We start from the raw sequence: 26,059 nt of genomic DNA, 5'->3' as shown, positions 1-26,059 counted from the left end.
CTATGAAAGGTTGCTCAACAAAGAGAATGAATGGGATAAAGAGAGTCTGCCGAATGTCGACCCAATAGAGGGACCAGCTATCCGAGTTGACAGTTCCATGGTAGTTAAGGCAATTGGAAGCATGAAGACAGGGAAAGCCCCAGGCCCATCAGGAATTACTGCTGAGATGCTCAAAATATCTGGCAGTGTTGGCTATAGCCTAGTCACCTGTATAGTTAACCAGGTGATACACAAAGGAGTCATACCCAATGACTGGTGTAGTAGCATAATAGTCAACTGCTACAAAGGTAAAGGTGACACCCTAGATACAAGTAATTACAGAGGTATTAAGCTGTTGGATCAGGTAATGAAGGTTATGGAAAGGGTCATAGCCCAACTGATTAGAGAGAGAGCCAACCTAGACGAGATGCAGTTTGGCTTCATGCCAGGAAAAAGCACCACTGATGCCATATTTCTGGTGAGACAGCTGCAGGAGAAATACCTAGCCAAAGATAAAACTCTGTACCTGGCTTTCGTTGACTTGGAGAAAGCCTTTGACAGGGTTCCCCCGATCCCTTATCTGGTGGTCAATGAGGAAACTAGGGATAGATGAATGGTTAGTGAGAGCTGTGCGTGCCATGTACAGGGATGCTGTTAGTAACGTGAGGGTTGGCAACGAGTACAGTGAAGAATTCCGGGTGGAGGTTGGGGTCCACGAAGGCTTAGTCCTCAGCCCCCTCCTATTTATCATAGTCCTCCGGGCAATAACGGAGGAATTCAAGACAGGATGCCCCTGGGAGCTCCTCTATGCTGACGACCTTGCTCTAATTGTTGAATCATGATCAGAACTCGAGGTGAAGTTTCAGGCATGGAAGCAAGGATTAAAATCGAAGGGCCTTAGAGTCAATCTAGCTAAAACCAAAGTCCTAATAAGTAGGAAGGTAGACAAATCTCAAACGCCTTCAAGTAGATGGCCCTGCTCGATCTGTAGAAAAGGCGTAGGTAGGAACTCTATAAGATGCACCAAGTGTAAGCTATGGACACATAAGAGGTGCAGCAATGTCAAAGGAAGGCTAACTAGGAAGATAGTTTTGTATGTGGCAGATTCTCTGGTTCAATAAAGACTGAAGATGCACAGAGACCATCTTCCGTCACATTCCAGGGAGAAAAACTTGAAATAGTTGATAGTTTCCATTACCTAGGTGACCAAGTCAGTAGTGGGGGTGGGTGTGCCGAAAGTGTAACTGCTAGAGTAAGAATAGCCTGGGCAAAGTTCAGAGAGCTCTTACCTCTGCTGGTGACAAAAGGCCTCTCACTCAGAGTAAAAGGCAGACTGTATGACGCATATGTGCGAACAGCCATGCTACATGGCAGTGAAACATGGGCCGTGACTGCTGAGGATATGCATAAGCTTGCAAGAAATGAAGCCAGTATGCTCCGTTGGATGTGTAATGTCAGTGTTCATACCCGACAGAGTGTAAGTGCTTTGAGAGAAAAGTTGGACCTAAGAAGCATCAGATGTGGTGTGCAAGAGAGGCGTCTACGCTGGTATGGACACGTAGTAAGAATGGATGAAGATAGTTGTGTGAAAAAGTGCCACACCCTAGCGGTTGAGGGAACCCGTGGAAGAGGTAGACCCAGGAAAACCTGGGACGAGGTGGTGAAGAATGACCTTTGCGCTTTAGGTCTCACCGAGGAAATGACCAGAGAAGTATGCTGTGCACAAGAAGACCCGGCAGGACACGTGAGGCCATAACCCATGGCCCCTACCTGGGACGCAGTCAGTCCACCTGTGCATACCTTCCTTCTTGGGACACATAACTCTACTTGTGAAGACCTGTTCAGGCAAGTGAAAATCAAATCAAATCAAAATCGATGAACATCAATGGAATTTGTATTTTTGTGGTACCAGTGCCGGTGGCACATAAGAAAACCATCCAAACATGGCCGTAGCCAGTACCGCATCGACTGGCCTCCGTGCTGTGGGCACGTAACAAATACCATCCGATCGTGGCCGTGCCAGCCTCGCCTGGCTTCCGTGCCGGTGGCACGTAAAAAACACCATCCGAGCGTGGCCGTTCGCCAGCCTCATCTGGCACCTGTGTCGGTGGCACATAAAAAGCACCCACTACACTCATGGAGTGGTTGGCGTTAGGAAGGGCATCCAGCTGTAGAAACACTGCCAGATCTGACTGGCCTGGTGCAGCCTTTGGGCTTCCCAGACCCCAGTTGAACCGTCCAACCCATGCTAGCATGGAAAGCGGACGTTAAACGATGATGATGATGATGATGATGATGTCAGTGGAATTTGAACTCAGGACAATATCCAACATTACTGATTCTGCTAATCAGCTACATTAGAAATAGCTATATAAATGAGGCAAAAAAAACAAAAAAAAGAAAGAAAATATTACTCAATAATTAGTATTGCTTTAATTATTCCAGCAAATATAGGAGGTAACTCTGGACATAATTTAGTCTTATTGACACCTCATCAGCGAAACATATAGCCTTCACCATACTTACCATAGTATTGATGGGAGAACAACTAAGTAAATCATAATCTTTTAACACCTGTTTCCCATGCTGGCATGTGTTGTATGGTTTGATAGGAGCTGGCAAGTCAGAGAGGTACACTAGGCCCTAATTGTCTGTCTTGGCCAAGTTTCTACAGCTGGATGCCTTTCCTAATACCAGGCTCTTTACAGAGCATACTGGGTACTCTTTGTGGCATCAGCATGGGTGCCTTTTATGCTTTATCTACCATCCTACTCTTGATTCAGATAGCTGATCTCTCTGTTGGGTCCACATTAGGCAGAGTCTCCTTCTACTATGCATTCTCTACATTTAACAACCTTTCATCGTGGCACTTCTAAGCTTCTTTCTTTGCAAAATCACTAACTGCAAGTGAACCATCATAATTTTCTCTGACACACTGTTTCGCAATCCAAAATAAATCAACCCTCTGGTCCTCATGCCACAGAACATTGGCAAACTTCTTCCTTTCTGTCATAGCTAAATACATCTGTCTCCTAGCTTCCTGATATAGTTATTTACTACCACCACTCTTCCAGTCGCATTTCTTTACTATAATGGTCTTGTCTATTTTCCTGTCCCACCACCATGTCACCTTAGCTCTAGAGGGGACTTTGCACCAGCCACACATCTGGTCAGTGGAGCCTCATTAAGTTGTCCTGTAGGAACCTCCAGTTGTTCTCTTAATCATATTTCCACCTCCTTCTCCTTAAATGCTTCAATTAGAACATTACTAAATCTCTATTCAGAGGATCCTTAAGCCTCCAGATCTCTCTCTTCCAGACTGGTTTGCTTCTTGGCATCCTTCTAGCCCAGAGTCAGAAGTCAGTTGTTATAGAAACAGAGAATTGTTTAACCCATGAGCATTCAGATTATTGTCAAATCTAATATTTATTTATTCATATTGTTTTGAATTAATCATATTTTGACTTGTCCCCATAGTCCATCCCCTCCTCACCGTGGTGGGGACGCTGGCAACAGGTAGTGTCAGAGCTATGCCGTCGGGAACTTCGGTTCCTGGTAGAACCACCCAAAGCAGATTGGTCTGACACCGAGTGGTATTAGGGCCACAACCTGGCAGACGGGGCTCTGGTGAAAATCCTCGGAGTGTCTGTTTCGGCAACCGGCGGCTCCTCGGTCATTCTGTCCCTGCGTCTGCGGACAATCTGTGGCAAACAGGATGTCTCTACATGCGGGATTATTGGAGACTGCTTGTGAAATCCACATATTCCCATGAAACTTCTTCCAACTTCTTCGAGATGCCTCGAGGGTGGTAGAAGAAGCCGACTCAACCCGCCCAGGGTGAATGTCACCACAAGTACAAGTAATTTTGACTTGTAGCTTTGAAAATTCGATGACAGGATTGTCTAACTTTTGAATGACAGTGTAGGGTAGGCATAAGAGGCTGGATCTGATCTGTTCAAACATAAAGCAAGAATATTTGAGCCAAATATAATCAGTTTAAATACTAAAGTGCTAAATAGTAAATTATTCATTAATTATAATTGACAAGTGTTTCGTTATGTTAAAGTGCATTCCAAACCCAGCTGCGTCACAGAGATCATTTCTGTAACCCATAGTAGTTTCAGTTAGGAGTACGAATTGAGAGTTAAGCTAGAGTTACAGAGCAACACTACATTATTATACAAATGGTTAACCTCTCAACTGTAAAGTCAACACTTTGGTCAATCTACCTTCTGTAACTGATTCTTTGAGAGTGTAGTATTCTGAAAATTCACAGGAATTCTTGTAACAGATGCTTTATTCCTGGACAGTTATTTTTTTCTTTTTAACATTTACCAACTTAACTATAACATGCATGTTATGCCTATTGATAAAAAGAGCTAGAGACATACCATGCAATACAACGTCAATATTTGAACCTGTGATTTATGACTTATGATCTGAGAGCCATGTAACTTGGTTAGTCAACCAAAGGCGCATGGCTCAGTGGTTAGAGCGCTGGACTCCTCACAATCATGAGGTAGTGAGTTCGATTCCCAGACCAGGCCGTGGGTTGTTCTTGAGCAAAACACTTTATTTCATGTTGCTCCAGTTCACTGATGCCTTTCCCTTGGATAACATCAATGGCGAAGAGAAGGGAGGCTGGTATGTATGATCGACTGGTGGTCATCCATAAACAACCTTGCTAGGACTTGTGCCTTGGAGGGTAACTTTCTAGATGCAATCCCATGGTCATTATGACCGAAGGGGGTCTTTATCCTTTTTACTCAAAAGGGTTCAGCCCCACTACACAGTATCTTGGGTGAAGTGTCTCCAATATCCCTGGGTTGACCGAAGATCATGTGTAGATTTGGCAGGTTTACATAAATCATAACCTACTTTGATACTGTGTGGATTGGGATCCCCACTGTCAATCACGTTAAACAGAGTGTTAAAGACTTGCCATGTGCAAAATTAGCAGCTCCAATTCCCTGAAAATACTGGATTTATTGTGTATAGAAACAAATAGGCTATTTATTTCTCTGAGACTGGTCAAGTGATGTTGACACCTCTAATGAGACCCCAATAAGGCTAAAAAATTGATGAAGGCTGTTAATTTCTTTCAATCTACAGAGAAATAGTTAAATATAGCATCCGAACGTGGCCGATGCCAGTGCCGCCTTGACTGGCTTCTGTGCCGGTGGCACGTAAAAAGCACCAACCGATCGTGGCCGCTGCCAGCCTCTTCTGGCACCTGTGCCGGTGGCACATAAAAAGCACCCACTACACTCACGGAGTGGTTGGCGTTAGGAAGGGCATCCAGCTGTAGAAACATTGCCAGATCAGACTGGAGCCTGGTGCAGCCTCCTGGCTTCCCAGACCCCAGTCGAACCGTTTAACCCGTGCTAGCACGGAAAATTGACGTTAAACAATGACGATGATGTTTACATATACATCCATATATCATATTTTTTAACATCCACTTTTCCTGTTGCCAACCCTTACTGGTTTCCAACAAGTAATATTTCACCATGACCAGACATTTTCCACAGAACACAATAGTGTCAAGATACACACACACACACACAAAAGGCTTCTTTTAATTTCTGTCTACCAGATCCACTCACAAAGCTTTGGTTGATCTAGGTATTTAGTAAAAGACTGGCCATAAGGAAATATTACCATACTTAAAAGCACATGAGGGTTGGACACAAGAAAGACACATGGTTGTAGAAAACCTGCTTCAAAGAAAAGTGGACATTAAATAATGATGATGTTACTCGACATTAGAAGCACCAACTTAAAATAAAAGTGAGTGGAACATAAATAAGATGATGAATTGATGTTTCTACACATAAAAAGACAAATGCACATTTTTTTTATGAAAGATTCTTTATCATTTTTTCAATTTTATATTTAATATATATATATATTTAATATATATATATATATATATACATATACATATATATATACATACATACATATATACATACACACACATTTTATAAATACTTTATTAAATAATCAGCCATGATAATTTTGCTGGATTTGTAAGGAAGGTCAAGGGGATCTTATTCAGAAGCTTATTCAGGAAAGAAGCATGCATATTTGGGTGAATTTCTTTATATATTTTTCTTTTTTGCGTGTCTTTGAACACATCATGGTTACTTTTGAGCTTAAGAAAAGTCGATATAACGAAAAATAAAAATTAAAAAAATCTGGAAAAGGCAAAGAAGAAAACAAAGTATAAAATAAAATAGATAACATGATGTACGTAAGTAAAAAGAAATACTGTAATCAAGGTGAGTTGATTTCTAATCAAACCCTAGATTCACCTAGATGGAAATATTTTAGTAAAGTTACTTAGTTAAATAGTAGAAGTCAATTACTTAAGGAAAATAAACCATATAAAAATATTATTATTACTAATTAAAGAAAATAATTCCAACTTTATGTCGTTTTATATCATTTAAAATTTTTGTCTGACTGAAAACCAACTTTAAAATTCATATAAAATAACCAACTGTGATACGTAACATATATAGATCATTGAAAGGCATGATGCTGTGATTTTCGTCTGTGAGGAAATCTCTTTGCAGACAACATATATTGGAGTAAAGCAAACAGCACAGCAGCAACTCATGAGAACTCTCATGAGACACAACTACAAGAGAGTTTGTCTTGCTCTGATGTATATTTAATACATATCTATGAAGAAATTTTTTCTTGAATGAAAATCACAGCATTATGCCTTTTAATGGTGTGTATATATTAGGTATGGTACACAGACAGCTATTTTGATTTAATGATGTTTCAATTGCATACACCGAGTTTATCATATCTTAGTTACATGGCGCAGGTATATTTTGTTCATGATAATAAGATACGACTTATCAAGATTGGCGGTGTCAGTTGTAAACCAAAAAGTCTTTAATTCTTAGAAAACTGTTGCAATAGAAAGTAAATAAATGATTTCAAAGCTATTAAAATCTCAAATATAAAAGATTTTGAAACTGATTTCTCTTAACCAGGCTTAACACCAACCGAGTTGTCAATTGAAGTAACACCAAGTTGCACCTAGTGAAGCACCAAATCTTGGACTGTACTTCCTTGGTGGCCACCTCCTAAAGAAGATTTCCATAATTAAAAAAAAAGAAATTAATAACTAATATTTTGCACATATATATATATATATATTATACATACGTGCAAGACACACGTGTGTGTATATATATATACACATACAGATTTTTATTTATGTATATGTATATAAATATATATGTGTATGTATATAAATATATGTGTGTATGTGTGTGTATATATATGTGTATATATATATAAAGCTCAAACAGTTTGAACAGTAATTTTAGTTCCAGTTACCTTCTGAGAAACAGTATTCATTATATCTCTTCATAAAAGTCTGCGTATGAAAGCAAATATAATTTAGGATAGTTCAGAGAATATATTTGTGCCTATTAAATACAAATATGTAAGATGTATGCATAGATAAACTGGAAATAAAGCTCCTGCTTTACTATCATTTTTTTTTTTTTTACCTGTTTTTCTACATACACGTACTTACTCATATTTAATAGTGATGTGTATGTGTGTGTATGTAAAGAGAGAAATCCAGTCTAAAAGAGAAAGTAAGGCTAAAACAGCCTCGGAAAGAAGAGTCAGATGCAGAGAGAGAACAATATACTTTTCGTCTTGTTCTGTTCATTTAAGTTAGAGGAGGGAAAGTATTTGATTGGAACAGTGATCTTAAGTGAACTTATTAGGCATGTTCAAATGTATCAATCATGGAATCAGTCAGTTTGGAAAAGATTTTTAAGACCAGACAGGAAAAAAGAAAGGAGGGTCTGCGTTGCTGTTTTTCTGTCTTTCAGTCCGTTGGCTTTGTACAACAAGTTACCACATAACATTTTATTTATACAATCTGTAGTTTATACACAGGTACCATTTCTTCAAACATTCACAGCCTCTGGTTGATAAATCCGTTTGCATACGTAGATTTTGCGATTCGATACAGTGATGACATACATGAAATCCTCCCAGAGTACTGTAAAATAAAAATACAATTTGTAAAACTTGAAACATTGAAAAGCGGAATTTTATTTACATTTCAAAAAAAAAAATTTTAAATAACGACAATGTATTAATTGTGGCTGCCTAATAACTAACCACCATCAGTATTACTTTATAAACAGGGAAAAGAATCACTGTATGGTTAAGAAGCTTGCTTCCCAACCATACAACTTTAGATTCAATCCTATTGAGTGTGGTACATTGAGTAAGTATCTTCTCTTAAAGTTATAGTCCTTGTGAGTAGATTTGATTGAAAAAGCCCAAAGCCCTTGGTCCATCAGGAATTATTCACGAGAAGCTTAAAATATCTGGCAGAGTGAGATACAGCCTAGTCACTCATGTAGCTAATCAGTTTGACCAGGCAGTGGTCATACCCAATGACTGATGTAGCACCATTGAAGTCAACTGCTACAAAGGTAAAGGAGATGTTTTAGAAGTAACCACAGAGGTATCAAATTGTTGGCCAAGATCATGGAAGTTACAGAAAGAGTCATAGCTTAACTAATTAGGAAGAGAGTTAGCATAGATGAGATGGTTTGGTGTTATCTTCCTGGTGAAGCAACTGCAGGAGAAGCATTTAGCCCAAAATAAACCACCTGTACTTAGCATTTGTCAATATGGAGAAAGCCTTTGACAGGGTCCCTCACTCTCTCATCTGGTGGTTGATGCAGAAACTAGGGGTAGAAGAGTGACTGATGAGAGCTGTCAAGTCATATTCAGGGATGCTGTCAGTAAGGTGAAAGTCAGCAATAAGTATAGCAATAAATTTAGCATGCAGGTAGGAGTCCATCAAGGTTTGTTTTCAGCTCAATCTTGCTTATCATAATTCTCCAGGCCATAACAGAGGAATTTAAAACTCGTTGCTCATGAGAGCTTCTCTATGCTGGTAACTTTGTTCTTACAGCTGAATTTATAGTAGAATTAAGAGAAGAAATTTCAAATGTGGAAGCAAGGTCTAGAGTCAAAGACCAAAGTACTAGTAAGCAGGAAAGCAGATAAAAATGAATCTGCTCAATATGTAGAAAAACCATAGATAGAAATTCCATACAGTGTATCCAATGCAAGCTATGAACACAGAGAGGCAGTCAAATCACAGAAAAGTGAACAGAGAAAGTAGTCTTTGTGTGAGTGGCAGATCTGCAGGAACAATAAAGAACACGTAGGAAATAGATTTCCTCCTATGCCAAGAGAGATCACTAGAGGCAGTAGACAGTTTCCATTACCTAGTTGACCAAATTAGAAGTGGAGGAGTGTATAATTAACCATAGCTGTGTGGTTGCGAAATTCATTTCATAACCACAAAGTTTCTTGTTCAATTCCAAGTGAGTTAAATTTAAATCTGATATCATTTATATTAGCAAATAAAAGAAAAATTATGATCAAGCAATTGCAAGAAGAAAAGAACCCCCAAAAGTCCAGCTGTGAATAAGTGTCACTTATAGAAAGGCTCAGATTTATATATTATGTGTCGGTGGCACATAAAAAACACCATCCGAGCGTGGCCGTTCGCCAGCCTCGTCTGGCACCTGTGTCGGTGGCACATAAAATCACCCACTACACTCTCGGAGTGGTTGGCGTTAGGAAGGGCATCCAGCTGTAGAAACACTGCCGACTGGCCTGGTGCAGCCTTCGGGCTCCCCAGACCCCAGTTGAACCGTCCAACCCACATGGAAAGCAGACGTTAAATGATGATGATGATGATGAGGAGGAGGAGGAGGAGGAATGAAATTTTTTACATTCATGACTAAGTCAAGGACATTAGTGATAAAAGTTAATTGAAATGGTTACACGTGGAAACTGAAATGTCAATTAATTTGCTTCACCAATAGGTTTTATCTACACTGTTACTATAAATCCAGATAATAATTTGAGAATCAATACACACGTTAGTACACAGGCATGGTTGCATGGTTAAGATGTTTGTTTCACAACCTCATGGTTTGTGTGTTCAAGCTCAGCTCTTTGAGAAATTGTCTTCTACTACAGTCTTGGATTGGCTAATGCTTTCATCATCATTTAACATCTGTTTTCCATGCTGGCATGGGTTGGACAGTTTGACAGGAGCTGGCCAACCAGAGAGCTGCCCAGGTTCCATGTCTGTTTTGGCAGGGTCCTTATGGCTGAATGCCCTTCCTAACACCAACTACTTTACAGAGTGTACTGGGTGCTTTACATGTGGTACAACTACAGGTGCTTTATATGTGGTACTGGCATGGATTATACATAGTACCAGCATGTAATTTGAAAGGCTGAGATTGCACAAACACCAGTGTTTCATCATTCATATTTGATATAAAAAAAAAAATCAATAAATGTATTTTTTTCATGCATGCATGGGCTTGACAAAGTTCTGCTGGAATAACTGCTTTTGCAGTAAGGTACCATTAATACAGTTGCTACCCACTCTACTTTGAAGACTGAAATAGGTTGGGTTTTTTTTATATAAGTCAACCAAACTGGATTAAGCAGATTATGTACCTTGCATTTCCATGCTTGCCAGGGTCAGAGAGAATTCACTTAGGCAGATTTTCTACAGCTGGACACTTCCCTGTTGCCAACACTCACCTATTTCCAAGCGCAAGGTATATATATATATGAATGTCCTCATTAATTGTTTTTCCATGCTGGTGTTGGTTGGAGAAAACTTATTGAGCCAGTATTCACCCAGTGGATGTTTCTTGTTACTGACCTGCACTTGTTTCCAAATAGTGTTAATACTCATCATGCCACACTATGCTTTCACATTTTGGCGCAGGACCAGCGATTTCATGGGGAGGAGAGGCAGGACAAAATGATCATTAATTTCAAAAGTGAGCCACAATCAACAAGTATGTGTTTGTGTCATCCTCTCTCATCATCATTGTTTTAATGTCCACTTTTTCATGCTTGCATGGGCCAGACAGAGATTATTGAAGTAGATGCCCTTCCAGTTGCCAACTCTCACCTTGTTTGCAAGCAAGGTGATGATGATGATGGTACATGGATTATTCAAAACAGGAAAGGCTTCACTCCTGAATTTTTTTCAGGATTTCTATGGCTGGTAGAAGGAAAGAAAAGAGGAATTTATTCTTGAATGTTCATAGCAGAGTTCACTCTACAAAAGACAGATATGATATAGCCTGAAGCTATAGTAGAAGACACTGAAAAATCTGACTCAATGAATTTCATTGGACCCATGCAAACATAGAAAAGAAGATCATCATCATCATCACCGTTTAACGTCCGCTTTCCATGCTACCATGGGTTGGATGATTTTGACTGAGGGTTGGTGAACCAGATGGCTGCACCAGGCTCCAATCTTGATCTGGCAGTGTTTCTACAGCTGGATGCCCTTCCTAACGCCAACCACTCCGAGAGTGTAGTGGGTGCTTTTTACATGCCACCAGCACAGGGACCAGTCAGGCGGTACTAGCAACGACCTCACTCGAATCTTTTTACACATGCCACTGGCACAGGTGCCAGTAGTGATGATGACATGGTCCTTGGCTGTCTTTAGTAAAGTAACCTCTGCTATGAACATTCAAGAATAAATTCCTCTCTCTTTTCCTTCCACTAGCCATAGGAATCCTGAAAAAAATTCAGGAGTGAAGCCTTTCCTATTTTGAATAAGCCATGTATCATCATCATCACTGAATGTCAGCTTTCCATTCTGGCATGGGTTGGACGGTTTTGACTGGAGATGTTAAACCGGAGACCTGCGTCAACTCCAGTTTGTTTTCACTTGGTTTCTATTGTCAGATGCTCTTCGTAATGCAAACCACTCCACAGGGTATACCGAGTACCTTTTACATGTTATCAGCACAGGTCTCTTTTAAAGAAAGAAAAACAGAATGACAGATAGTAAGAAACAGCTGTTGCATTTACCCATAATTCTTTTCCAGTAATCTTTCCTTTCAGCAAGTGGCATTTTACATGCTATGTGCAAGAATCTGTATATTCGGTTAGCGGTGACTTCATCATATTCTAGTTCACCAAACGACTGGAAATAGAAATCATAAATGCGTGTTCTCATGAATCAGTCTATATTTTAGGAAAAAAAAACAAAAAAAAAAAACTGAAAATGAAATTAATACGTATAATTAACCATAGCTGTGTGGTTGCAAAATTCATTTCATAACCATATAGTTTCTGGTCCCATTCCAAGTGAGTTAAATTTGGTCATTGAAAACTGTATACACACACATACGTGTGTGCCAATGTGTATACATGGAGATACAAGCAAACCCAAACCAGTTGTCAAAGCAGTTGTGGGGAAAGGGACAAGCTAGTGCAGGCACACACACACAATGGGCTTCTAACAGTTTCTGTCAACAAAATTCACTCGCAAGGCTTTGGTCAGCTTGGGGCTAAAATAGAAGAGATTTGCCCAAGGTGCCAAGCAGAGGGACTGAACCTGAAAGCACATGATTGGGAAGTAAACGTCTTAACCACAGAGCCATGCCTTCTCCTAAAAAATATGGATCACTTCACAAATTTTCATGTGATCCTTGTGCAGGAGCCATACTAATCTCTGTATCATTCCAATTTTAGTATACTTAGTACCAAAGCAAGACTTAGTCTATGTCTATCTAGATGTGTACCCAAACAAAGATCTTCCTGTCACTTGTTAACTAAATCCTACACTGATTCTTTTATTCCATTACGTTTTTCAGCCATTGGGCTTTGGTCATGCTGGGGCAATCCCTTTAAGGGTTTTGATGATTATATCAACTTCAGTACTCCTTTTAATTGGCTGCTTGTTTTATTGATTTCCATTTGTTGAATGGCTAAGTTACCTTTGATGGGAAGGGACACAACTCAGTACACCGTTTTACAACAGTATATGCAAATGAACATGTGTATTTGTATGTGAGTGTTTACATGCATATACACACACATATATCACCATTATCATTTTATGTATATATGCATACTGCTACATCTACATCATTAGCCTCTCTGACAGCTCATCTCTCTAATATACCTAACACTTGCCCCTCCATCATACATCCTTCTTATAGCAGAACCCTTTACTTATATTTCAATCACGTCGCCTTACCTGTGCCGGTGGCATGTGTAAAAAGATTCGAGCGAGGTCATTGCCAGTACCGCCAGACTGGCCCCCATGCCGGTGGCATGTAAAAGCACCCACTACACTCTCAGAGTGGTTGGCATTAGGAAGGGCATCCAGCTGTAGAAACTCTGCCAGATCAAGATTGGAGCCTGGTGCAGCCATCAGGTTCGCCAGTCCTCAGTCAAAATAGTCCAACCCATGCTAGCATGGAAGGCGAACATTAAACGATGATGATGATGATCTCTTTTCATTCTTACTGTACTGTGCTGCCAGTGTGATTAAGGATGGTAACAGATATCTTCTGTTAACTGAACATTGCTTCCAGTGTAACAAGGGATACCAATGGACCTATCTGACCCTCTCAGTAACACTTCAACTGCCTCCATCCTCTTTTAGCTTTATCACCCTTGCTCTCTCTCATCCATCATGAGAAATCTTCATAAGGGACCCCATCAAGTATGCATGTACTTCATACACATTACCTACACTCCCTCCCCATTGGCTATTTGGTATCAACATCCAGCAGTCACTGCCACATTTATTCAGCTCTATCTATCTATTGGAGTCACATCTCTATCCTCTCTTGTGCTAGTGCCATATGTACCCAGTGCACCCTGTTACATGTGGGATTTTTTGTCATGTCAAAGACATGACAACCTCTCTAATGCTGGTGCTATGAAAATAATGTACTTACAACTCTGTAAAATAGTTGGTGTTAGGAAGGGTATCCAGCTATTGAAACCAAGCCATAGAATTGTGAGTAGTGTTTCCAGTAAGATATGTGCTTGTGTATGCAAACATGTTTTACAAATAGTAAAAGGGAAAATGTGTACATACAAGGTTTTCCAGGTGAAATTGGATTCCTTATACGATCTTTAGTCATACTCTATATTATACACAAAACAATACTCAGCTATGCAGTCCTAAATATATTTCATTGGTGAAGTCAACTTGTATCAAATTTCCTTGTTACAGCTAATATTCAAATAAAAGCTATGGGTAAAAACACTGAATAAAATAAAGAACTGCAAAAGTAAAAGATTAAGGACTTGAAGAAGTGAAAACCAGTTTGCAACAGTATTCTTTAGTACTTTTAATACCAATCTCTCAATGACTACTCTTGGTTCTATAATACAAAGCTGACTTGTTTTAAAGAATATGTAAATTTAAACATTCAATCACTATCTTACAGAAGAATAAGGTGGCATGCTTGCAGAATCATTAGCATGCTAAACAAAGTGCATATTGGCATTTTGTCCATCTTTATACTCTCAGTTCAAATTCTGTCAAAGTTGACTTTGCTTTTAATCCTTTCAGGTTTGATAAAATAAGTACCAGTTGGGTACTAGGGTTGGTGTAGTCAACTTCACTCTTTCCCCTAATTTGCTGGCCTTGTACCAAAATTTGAAACCATTATTATTATCAATATCATTAAGGCAGCAAGCTGGCAGAATCCTTAGCGTGCTGGGCAAAATGCTTAGTGCATTTCATGTCTTTAGGTTCTCAGTTCAAATTTCATCAAGGTCAACTTTGCCTTTCATCCTTTCAAGGTTGATAAAATAAGTACCTAGTAACACACTAGGGTTGATGTAATTGACTAGCTCTTCCCCCAAAATTTAGGTCTTGTGCCTATTGTAGAAAGGATTATCATAATTTAACGTCCATTTTCCATGCTGGCATGACTTGGACAGCGTGATGAGAGGTGGCAAGGCCAGGGTCCACACCAGGTTCCAGTGGCAGTTTTGGCTTAGTCTCTACAGCTGGATGCACTTCCTAATACCAACAGCATTTAAAAGTGTACTGGGTACATTTTATGTGACACTATCACCAGTGCTTTTTACATGGCATCAGCAACACTGCTTTTCATCATCATCATCATCATTATTATTATTATTATTCAGAAAATATATGTATATAATGTATTTTAGGGGAGACAGCAAATGTGAAAGGAACCTAATGCAATAGGAAAGTGTATTATGAAAAAATAACTAAATAAAATAGGTAAAAAGGAGAAATGATTAGAATTTTACTTACACTCAGAATTGCACCTTCTTCATTAAGTATTTGGTATCCAACAGAGCCAGGAATTTTGTCCATGTTTAAAGCAGCCATCTGCAAAAGAGCAACAAAGAATATTATAAATTTGCTTATATTCGTTTTTTTGACTGTGTGGTAAGAAGTTTGCTTCCCAAACACATGGTTTTGGGTTCAGTCCCACAGCATGACACCTTGGGTGTCTTCTACTATAGCTCCAGACTTGACCATAGTGCTTTGTTAGAGGACTGGTAGACAGAAGCTGAAAGAAGCCCAGCATGTGCATGTATGTACACACATACATATATACATACACAAATCAGACTAGAACCTGGTGCAGCTCTCCAGCTTGCCAGCTCTGGTCAAACAGTCCAACCCATGCCAGCATGGACAATGGATGTTAAAAAATGATGATGATAAAAATGTATGCATTTATGTGTGTGTGTATGTCTTGGTTTCCCATCCACTCGCTACCATCATTGCTTGACAATCAGTATTGGTCTAAGTACCTGTAACTTAATGGTTTAGCAAGTAAGACCAATAGAATAAGCACCAGATTTTATTTTAAAAAAACAAGTACTGGGATCAATTCATTCAACTAAAACCCTTCAAGGCAGTGTTCCAGCATGGCCACTGTCCAATGACAGAAACAAGTGAAAGATATCTGAAACTGAAAACAGATAAAAAAAAAGAATCAATCAAATCCAACATTTTTTCTGACTATCACTGTTGCCACGTTGTCTCCTGTTATCAGTAACTTAGCAATGACACTGAGTCTTAATTCTTCAGTCAACAGGTATTATAGGGAGATATGGTTCACAGCCATAATCCAGTAGGATCCCTCATATGTAATTAATTGTTGTTTTGCAACTTGCAGTGTAAATTCCACATCCTCTGTAAGGGCATAAGGGAAGAAACGACTTACGTGTGGCTTGAATTGGAAATAAAAAGTTTCAGACTGAACTAGTTATCATCGTTTAACGTCCACTTTCCATGCTAGCATGGGTTGAACGATTTTGACTGAGGGCTGGTGAACCAGATGGCTGCACCAAGCTCCAATCTTGATCTGGCAGAATTTCTACAGCCGGATGCCCTTCCTAACGCCAACCACTCCGAGAGTGTAGTGGGTGCTTTTTACATGCCACTGGCACGGGGGCCAGTCAGGCGGTACTGGCAACGACCTCGCTCAAATCCTTTTACACATGCCACCTGCACAGGTGTCAGTAAGGTGATGGTATCTAAAAACATTTTTGAACATTTTCACCAGCTACAAAAGTGCAGGCTGCAATGCCATTAGTAACACAGAATGTGGCAGCGAGAGAGCTATTCTGAAGCAATGACCTGGATGCAGCCTGGCTCCCTTATAGTGTAAGGAGTTAAGGGCTGAAGCACTTGCCCGAGGAAGAGGTGGGGTTCCCCAAAGACCTGTTATACAGTTCCCTCTCTAGAGTCTTTTATTATTGAGTGCTAACTCAATCACATTATATTTATACGTTTGGCTTCATAAAATAATTGTTGGAGGTGTAAAGATTAAATTCCGCTAAAAAGTCTTTGAGCATTTCCCCATTCCGATTAGTTTTAGAGTTGAAAGTAAACTTGGTCTCATCGGGCCCTAGTTTAGCATTCAGATCACCAGCTATAACTAGAAAATTATGGAGAGGTACTTGCTCAATGGTTGAACGAAGGGTTGTATAAAAATCCTCAATCTCATCTGCCACAGACGACTTATGTGGGCTATACACACATACCAATGTTGTTTTCGGATTTCCATTTATCTCAAGCACCTAATTCTAGGCGAGATTGACTCTATACTCAAGAGAGTATCACTAGCTATGATGGACCGTGAAGTCCATTGTCTCAACCACGGTCGAACAATGATGATGATATTTATACTTTTCTTTATTACTTTGAAAACCTCAACTATATCTTTGCTGTTTTTCAATGGAATATGCAACACTCCTCAAATACAGTGTGCAGTAGAAAAACTTCCCATATTTTACATGGCTATTGGTGTGGCACTGGTAAACTTAGGTAGGTGGTGGTAACGGTATCTTAATGTAGCTAATATTTTAATGTTCCCTATTATAATGATTTGGATTGGTACACACTGTGTTTGCTGCTGAAATGTTTATCAGACAGGTAAATCTGGAGGATTTTTTTTTAACCCAACACCTTGTATAATACTCACTTTTGACCCTACATCTGAAGTATGAAAGAGCCTATTTTACATAAGTTAGTGTTCATACATTTAATGCAGCGAATTCTTCAAATGACAATATTAATGAGAAATGTTGTAAATTTTTAGCAAGCAAGAGACAATCCAGGAACTATTTCAGTCCTATTATGACCTCATCACTGTACTTGCCAAAGCAGTGTTGGAAGGATCACTGATTGTATAAGATTGTACAGTTAGATTGGTAGGTATACGGAAATTTGAGAATATGTGATTCCCAAATACCACTATTTTCCATTTACTTTGAATAATTTTGTTTCATGCTAGAAATTCTTCAACAAAATATTAATTCTTGAGGGCAAAAACTTGGCTGACCCACAACAAATTGAGTAGTTGGAATACAATAGCACACTTGAATAGATCCTCTTTCTGTAATGCCTGTACACTTTCACAACCTATACAAAACTTATTCCAGGGACACACTGTAATTTAGGTAACGATATAATAAAACATCAAGCCTTCAGACTCATGAACAAGTATCAATGTTTAGGATACAGGAATTCAATATCACACAAACTATTCAAATAACATAAGCACAAAGTCTAATATTTTTGCATCTTGTGTTTATTAGTTTTGAGAACAGCCTTGCTCCAGCCAAAGTCTATCGAACACTGCTTGAAGCTGACAATACAAATGAAAGAATTCACACTTCTGTGATGTAGATATGTCAGCGGTTGTAGTGTGGTTCTTCACAGAGTAAATTAAATATTATTAGAAGTAACATTACATTAAGGAGAGGAACATATGGGTTCCTGCCTCATGGTCCCAGCAGACAAAATGGGAAAGGTGTTACCTCAGAGGATGGTGAGGGAGATGCACTGGAACAGCTACTCTGACTCACGGAGCTAGAGATTAATTAATTTTGATTCCTTAAACAAATTGATTTATCATTTGAAGTATTATATATCTAGTAAATCTAAGAAGCAGTACCAATTCCATTTCTTTTTTTTTTTTAGCAAGAAATTTTAATTTTCTATTTCTGAGATTACATGTTAATTTCTAAAATAAGATTTTTAAGGAACTAATCCTGCTGCAAAACTCAAGGGCATCTCTGCTCAAGCTGATCAACGACACTCAGGCAGTCGACTAAATGACAAGGCACAACCCACAAATATGTTGTCCCAAATGTAAGATACATCTGCCCTAGTTGAGGATCATAGCTTACAAATGAACTTCTCAAAGGCAAGAGGTGTACGATAAAGACCTGGATCTACACCATCAAGCTAGTAATACTAAGGAGAGAGAGATATTGGAAGTGAATGCTAATGATTGTGCCCATCGCCACTGAGATGCTGGGAAGGAGAAAGATAGGTTGATAGTAAAGAGTGTCAGAGAAGATGTCCTGCATAGAAATCTAACACATGCATACACACCCACTGTATTTGACAATATCACATTTCTATGAAGAGTTATCTTCCCTCTAACAATGTTTCCATGCTATGTAGCATGTTTTCAGAGATTGGGATGGATCATGGAGAGAACTGATGGTTGTCGAGCTCAGGGAAAAAACTACCATTTGAGGGAAATAGAAAAGGACATTGTCAAATACGGTTGTCTTGAGGATTTGAAGTGACTGAAATTGTTTTACACTTAGTGTTTGTAGTGTTGTGCCAAAGAGTGGAAAACTAAAGTTCTGGCAGAGTGGAAATGGAAGTAAAAAATGGACGGCCAAACTGGAAATTTTCTTTACAGGAGTACTGCTTACAGAGCCATACTCCAGTGATGATTCTTTTTCCATTGTTTTACACTGTCATCATCATCATCGTTTAACGTGCGCCTTCTATACCAGCATGGGTTGGACGATTTTGACTGAGGGCTGGCGAGCCAGATGGCACCAATCTTGACCTGGCAGAGTTTCTACAGCTGGATGCCCTTCCTAACGCCAACCACTCCGAGAGTGTAGTGGGTGCTTTTTACGTCCCACTGGCACGGGGGCCAGTCAGGCGGTACTGGCAACGACCTCGCTCGAATCGAATGTTTCTGTTAAAACTAGCCATTTCTTCTATCACACAGCAATGGTATTGAACACTTTGAAAGCAAAGTTGCTTCCAGTGACATCTATGTTTGGTTGGAGAATGTTTCAGCATGCAAATAATTAGCTAATTAGAAAGCTTTTTGTCAGGTTGTGCCAATACAATTTATGTTATAGCACTCTCTGACCTTTACAGCATTTACATAAGCATGATATCTAACTCAATTATCTCCCCACCCACTTTTCTCCACCTGATGTTTACCCACGTCCAAGAAGATTCCACAAAGTCTGTAGAGAAAGCAAAAGGTCCAGCCACAATTTGGAATGCAACTGAGATCACCCATCTTGCAATGAATGCAGACGTGTTTTGCATTTCAGATAGTAGTCTTGCACCATCATCGTCATCACCGCCACCATCTATTTGCTACAACTTGCACTTGTGGTTATCAACTTAGTTTTGGTTGTGTGAGAATGTAAAGGGTTATTTCTGAGAGAAATCTGCTCAGTTCTCTTGTGTGGGTCAAAGGTAACATATTAACTAACGAAGACTGCTACAGTATAAGTGGTGGAATCCCGATCAATTAGCTGACTGCAAGCGCCAGAGTGCAAGTGGTTGGGGGTATTGTGTACTAAGTGCATATGTGGACAGTAGCTTTGATTAAGCAGTGGTCAAACGCTTTGGTAAGTGCAAAGACTGTGATGGTTTGGTAGAGGTCGGGTTTGGAAATGAAAACGAGATCAAAGGTATTTGGTACATCAGAATGTCGGTCAACAACCTGCACGGGGGATAATTCTGATTGTTGTGGAGAGTTCAGAATGACAATACATACCGCTCCTGCGCTGCTATGGGGAGGAGTGCGAAAGTGTTGCGATACGAGAGGGTCAGCAAAAGTGAATTTATTATGAGACGGGTATGAAAGCAAATGTTTTGCATCAAAATTAACTAGAAGTACCGAATAAAAGGAGAATAGTAGACGTTAGACTTTAATCGCATGCGTACCAATTGCAATACAACCAACCAAACGCTTACTAAAGGCAGGACGGAAGTAATACAACTTTGAGTGCATGGAGTTTATCAAAGTGCGGCCCCGCCCACAAAGACTGACAACTTGGTAGTCAAACTGAGTAGTGGACACAGGGTAGACACAAAGGCTAACATATTCCTGTGAAGCATTCAAGATGCCAGTGGAATTATGATGGAAAAGGGGGTGGGGTGGATATGAGGAAAGTATTAGAGCTAGTTCAATAAAATGAATTGATTGAAATAATACATCATAAATACGGAAAAGTTAACATGAAAAATGAACTGTGGTAAATTTGATGTTGTGTCCCATAATTTAAGAACGATTCAGGTGATTTAGATTTCAAAATGAATATCGCAGGTCGGCAATTACATAGACAAACAGTTATATTTACGTTTAAGACAGTTTAACTAGAGCTAAATAATGTTACAATACAGATAAGTCAGCATGTCCAATCTGAATAAATCGATAGTTTTAATTTGAAGCTAAGATATAAGCAGTTCAATCGTTAAGGCATGGACTTTGAGACTTTTGTCGGCTCTTTTAAAACCCAGGTACAAGACATACAAAGTCACTGGAGACGCGAGGTTATATACAATTAGAAACAAAAACAAAAATTTCAAAATCAGCTTATTAAAGAAGTTAATTTTTCGAATAATTGAAACTCGTATTAATGTTCTCACGCCCAAATATTATTTCATGAAAGATCGTAATTTTAAAGAAATCTATTTGTATTCAACGTTCCATGCCGACCTGAATGATTAATTAAAATGTGCCCAGTTTTAAAAAATAAATATCCGGCAATCTTTCGTCTTCGGTGTATGTGTATATGTATGTATATTACTTCAAAAGTTCCCGCAAGCCCATATGTAAAAAAAAAAAAAAAATTTTTACGGAAATCGACGGAAAGGTCTACTAGAGACGAAAGATCGCCAAATATCCAAACGTCTCTTTCAGTAAGATCTACTTAAAACAATTGTTAATTTGAAGGAACAAAACCGTATATTATTATTTTCTTAATGCAAAAATTAAAAACGTTGATGTCTCAATTATAAAAGATTAATGTAAAACCACGACGTGAAACATTCTGTATCAAGAGAAGACCAGTCGATAATCTAAGCCAGCTCCTAAATAATCCAGAACCTATTTCTTACGAGAAAAATAAAAGAAAAAGTTACTGTTGCGTTATAAGGAATCACAAAATTACGAAGCATTTTGGATTAGGATGGAGCGTATATTTATAAGTGTTGCAGAGGAAATTCCAAATAAAAATACTAAAGTGAAGCGAGAAGAATATTTCTAAATAATATTTGAAGCATGCAATAAGTTTAAGAGGTAGAAATACCGACAAATATCGGTAAATATTTCGATATAATTCCATAAATACCTTAGATCGTCCTCAATATTAAACCGTACAAAAACATAGGGTCACGTGCTATAGTAAATTAAAAGGACAAGGGAGAGCACTCCACCGGTGGCACAAGCGGAAGTGAGTGCAGCAATTGCTCCGGGCTTAGTTATTAAGAAAACAGCATAAAATTAAATTATGTAATACTTTTCTCTATTCTTTAATAACAGTTAAATAATAAAATTTCTGTTCCTTTTTATACCGTATCTATATGAAATAATTTAATTTTCCTAGTCTACCTTCTTTTTATGCTTTACATATATATATATATATAAATATATAGTTGATGAGATCTTGGAATAAATTCTCCTAAATTAACTTAGGTCGAATAGTAAATGGAATTATAATTATTTTTGTATATATTTTTTGACCAACCGAGTATATATATGTATATATAATATACACATACATATGCACATTTATTTATTTATTTATTTATTTAGCCCTATCCGTTTATATCTCAGACCGAGGACGGAAATGTCATACTGCTCATAATATAATTAAATGTAAAAATCTAACCTAAAATTGTTGGATGACTAAATAAAGTTGAAAAAAAAAATAATCCCGTATTTTAATTATTATATATATATCTATATTTTTAAAATCCCATTCTAATGTCGACGCCCCCACCTTCGATTCTTCCTCATGTGATCTGGCATAATAACAAACATGGTGGTCCTGTCCTCAGCGAGTGTCTCTCTTATTAGCATCCACTCAACATCTGTGCACCAAACATGGAAATAAGTCTTAGCGCAAAGCAGTTTTGTAATGGCTAGTGATAGTGACTGCATCGTGAGCAATGTCTTTGAATTGGCAACTCAACAGGTAAAGAAATTATGGGGTTTTTTTCCCTTTTCCTTTCCTTTCCCCCATGTGTTGTCGTCTTTTTGCAGACCGGACTCGTTGGCGATGGACATAAATTTATATCTTACAAGCTGAATTTAATTGCTTATTAATTTTTCTTTGCATTTTATGAATAATTTATTATCAACGAAATAGAAATAGAGATTTATAATAATATATTTATCTTCTAACTATTCTCTTAAGAAATTGAATTTGTCCCGTTATAATTTTTTGGATCTGTCGACTTTTAACTTTCGGCTGCTATTTTCGTTTCCCCGATGACGCCTCTTTTCATAATCACGATTTTTATTACGAAATTAAATACCGACCTCCTCATATTCCCTTCACATAAATCATCCTTAATCTTTTTCTTATAGAGAACAAAAATTATTTAAATATATATTTTCAATCAATCAATCAATAACATACATCTAAGTTTTTTAAATCTAACCTTTTAAATCCACACTTCCTCACAAAATATTTCAAGAGTATTATTGAATAAGCGGTTTAAAGATTCACCCGTCGTTACCTCTTTTCTACTTCATTATTTTATTTTGCGCTCAAATTAATGCACGGCTGCATAATTACACATGCAATAAAAATCTGTGTGCATGTTTGAAGCATATAGTTGCTATTTCACCATAAATAAACCGATAAATTGAAATTTATATCTATGCATAAAATAAACATATATTGGAATTTAATAAAGGAAAGGAAGCAAATCCTGCAATCATTTAGTAGTTATCATTAACTGAGATATTCAGAATATCACACAGAGCTAATTGTGTGATAATACTGCAGTAATACAGTTTTTATCAGGTTTCGTTATTGACTTTTATTTGCATACCCTTTTGATTGTGGCTTTCCTAATTTATCATGATAATTACCGGTTGAAATTTAAAATAGGTACTATAATTTATCAAATTAGTTAGTTAACAATTGAGTTTTTAGATATCATTTCAAATCCAATTCTTGTTTTTGTTATATTCAACAATCTATAATATTGTTATAGTGTTGTGGTTGCTTTATTCTGTTGGGAAGCACGCAAGGAAGGATCCGCCTCCTAAATCTATGATGTAGATATAGCAAAAATCTCGCTTGTTAGTGCTTTGCTTTTTAATTATTTAATCGAATGCTAGGAATTTACGCTGTCTATTATCTTTTACGTTCTTCTTAACATAATTCGATTTGGAAATATAAAAAATCATCGCCTCGATTTATTTTACGGAGATAATTTCGTAATGTATCTAATTAATCACAGAAAGCGAACAGACGAAATAAAACCACCACTAGGCCGTTTGTTTGTTGATTGCTCTTATAAAATAGATGTCATTAGACTGTCGAAGCTATACGTTATATTTATTTGAAGTCTGTCCCCCACTCTGATGAATTATACTAATTTTTAATTCGTCTTAATCCTTATTCTTTTTAGTATTTCTGTATGTGATTTGTTTCAGCGTTATTGTCGTCAGTATTAGTATTTGCTAGCTTTCGTTTCCATCGGTCCTCGCTTCAGATTACGAATCACACCCCCTTACTCATACACTCCGAAACTAGACAACCCCAGATCCCTTTGAATTCACAATTGTAGGGCCCCATGTCTAATATACATACATAATATATACATACATACATACATACATACATACACGTATGAGTATTATCGAAAAAGAATCAATTAGTAGCACAAATATATAACCACATGTAATCAACAGTAAACGCATTTTATATGCATGAATGAGCATGCACAGGATCTATGATTCATGCACACACAAACGCGCACATGCATAAAGGCACACGCTCACACAGGTGCTTGCATGCACCGCACATGCAGCATAATTTGTATGATTAAGAGTGTCGGATGGAGACGAGGTAACAAGATGTTTTCAAGTGGCTTTCATTACACCATTTGCAGTTAATTATTTATTCTCTTATAGAAGAGACACCGTTTCTGTTCCTCAGTTGAATTGTTTAGCACCAGGCCAGCTCTAATCAAACACGCAGGCTTCTGTCTGATCAAAAGCACTCCAGTCGTGGCGATCCCGTCTTTTAAGGATTGTGTAGGGCTATATTATATTTACTGTTCCTTCGATATACTGTTCCTTTAAGTGTGTGATTTGAGAGAGATTTGGATGCAAATTCTAACGGGTCAAGAAACAACAGAAGCTTTCTTGTCGCCTTTTCTTATGTTGTGAAAGTCAGCGCGTATCGAAACTATTGTTGGGTGTCCTATATTTGTGAGTTCAAATCTCGCAGTATCTTTTTTTCTGTTTTTTTAATCCTTGCTGAACACTAATCAGTAAATGGACTATGCTCTTCCTACATACATTATATATTATCAAGCGGAAATTGGGTTTACAATTGAAATAATACTTTGAAAATTTATTTATATTCATTATGATAATGTTAATATGAGGGATGGTTGTATGACAAAGGGCAGAACGCCGGATTAGCTTTCATTTTTAAGTAGTTGTTTTGATTTTTGCCTTTCTTTTAACCTGAGATCGATAACATAAATAGCAGTTAAATATTGCGTCTGAAATTTTGTATGCTTTTGTTCCAACCTGCATACCACAACGCCATCATAGGTTACGGTCACACTGTGTGGTTTCCCCAGAGGCCCTTGCCAGTTTTAACCCATAATGCTCCTATGACGGCCCTCACACACATGCACACACACAGTCGGCTCTCACTCAGAGATGAACACGTGCCCAAAATATATGTTTACATGCATGGAAGCTGATATTAACATACATTTAGAATGTTTAGTTAAGGAAGGCATTTGGATATAAAAAAACAAACTTTACCCTTGTTAAATTAGTAAATATTGACTTTATCAGGGAAATGGCCATGGACGCTCAAGAAGTGTCTTGGAATCACAGAGAAACAAACTTCAATATTCAGCAGGTACTCGGCGACAATAAACACTAAGAGCACACAGGAAATGGTTTCTACCAAATACCCAGAAGGTTCTTTAGAAATAGTCGATAGCTTCTGCAACCGCGGTGATCTTATTAGCAGCAGGAGAGTGCTTTGAAAGCATAGTAGCCAGAGTAAGAATGAGTTTTATAGAAAATGATTTTGTAAGCTATAACTTCTGCTAGTAACGATGGACTTCTTCACCCGAGGGAAGAGTAGATTGTATGATGCTTGTGTATGAAGTGTACTGCTACATGACAGCAAGGTAAGATGTGGACTGGAAAGAAATGAAGTATACATGCTTCACTGGATGTGTAATGTCAGTGTACATGAATGATAGAATATTGTTGAATTGAGAGAAAATCTGGATATAAAGGGCACTAGATATACAGTGGCAGCCATAATATAAGGGTCAGTAAGTACAAGTGTATTGAAATAGTTATTTTCGAAGATTGACAACACGTTGAGACAAGATATTTTACACATACCTAGATATATCTAATATCTATCTGTCTTGAAAAGTTCA

General features: G+C 38.1%; 2 protein-coding genes and 1 pseudogene across 5 annotated transcripts in view; 1 reads left to right on the top strand and 2 right to left on the bottom strand.

Moving 5' to 3' along the window:
• Nucleotides 1–5,959: 5,959 nt before the first annotated feature.
• LOC115216519 (ragulator complex protein LAMTOR4 homolog) lies at nucleotides 5,960–25,481 on the bottom strand. 2 transcript variants are annotated; one of them, XM_036506315.1, is made up of 4 exons: nucleotides 25,422–25,481; nucleotides 15,137–15,214; nucleotides 11,914–12,028; nucleotides 5,960–8,023 (listed from the first exon to the last, which is right to left on the bottom strand). In XM_036506315.1, exons 1-4 carry the CDS (start codon nucleotides 25,464–25,466, stop codon nucleotides 7,929–7,931), a joined length of 333 nt encoding a protein of 110 aa, XP_036362208.1. In that variant the 5' UTR covers nucleotides 25,467–25,481; the 3' UTR covers nucleotides 5,960–7,928. The 2 variants fall into 2 exon arrangements, with proteins under 2 accessions (XP_036362208.1, XP_029641817.1); XM_029785957.2 differs by lacking the exon at nucleotides 25,422–25,481 and adding an exon at nucleotides 21,751–21,880.
• Nucleotides 12,500–12,599, bottom strand: LOC115216857 (annotated as a pseudogene).
• The window catches only part of LOC115216326 (UV radiation resistance-associated protein), a 99,376-nt gene continuing 95,679 nt past the window's right edge, over nucleotides 22,363–26,059 (top strand). For 2 of the 3 annotated variants that reach the window (XM_036506314.1, XM_029785544.2), the window contains exon 1: nucleotides 22,363–22,596. In XM_036506314.1, coding sequence (XP_036362207.1) covers nucleotides 22,540–22,596 — 57 coding nt within the window. In that variant the 5' untranslated portion in view covers nucleotides 22,363–22,539. The remainder of the gene's footprint in view (nucleotides 22,597–26,059) is intronic. The other variant, XM_029785545.2, reaches the window with a different exon arrangement.

Source organism: Octopus sinensis, linkage group LG10, assembly GCF_006345805.1.
Source record: "Octopus sinensis linkage group LG10, ASM634580v1, whole genome shotgun sequence".
In the NCBI taxonomy this organism is placed as follows: Eukaryota; Metazoa; Mollusca; class Cephalopoda; order Octopoda; family Octopodidae; genus Octopus; species Octopus sinensis.
The sequence above is the reverse complement of the archived record's forward strand: the minus strand, read 5'-3'. Positions and strand labels throughout refer to the sequence as shown.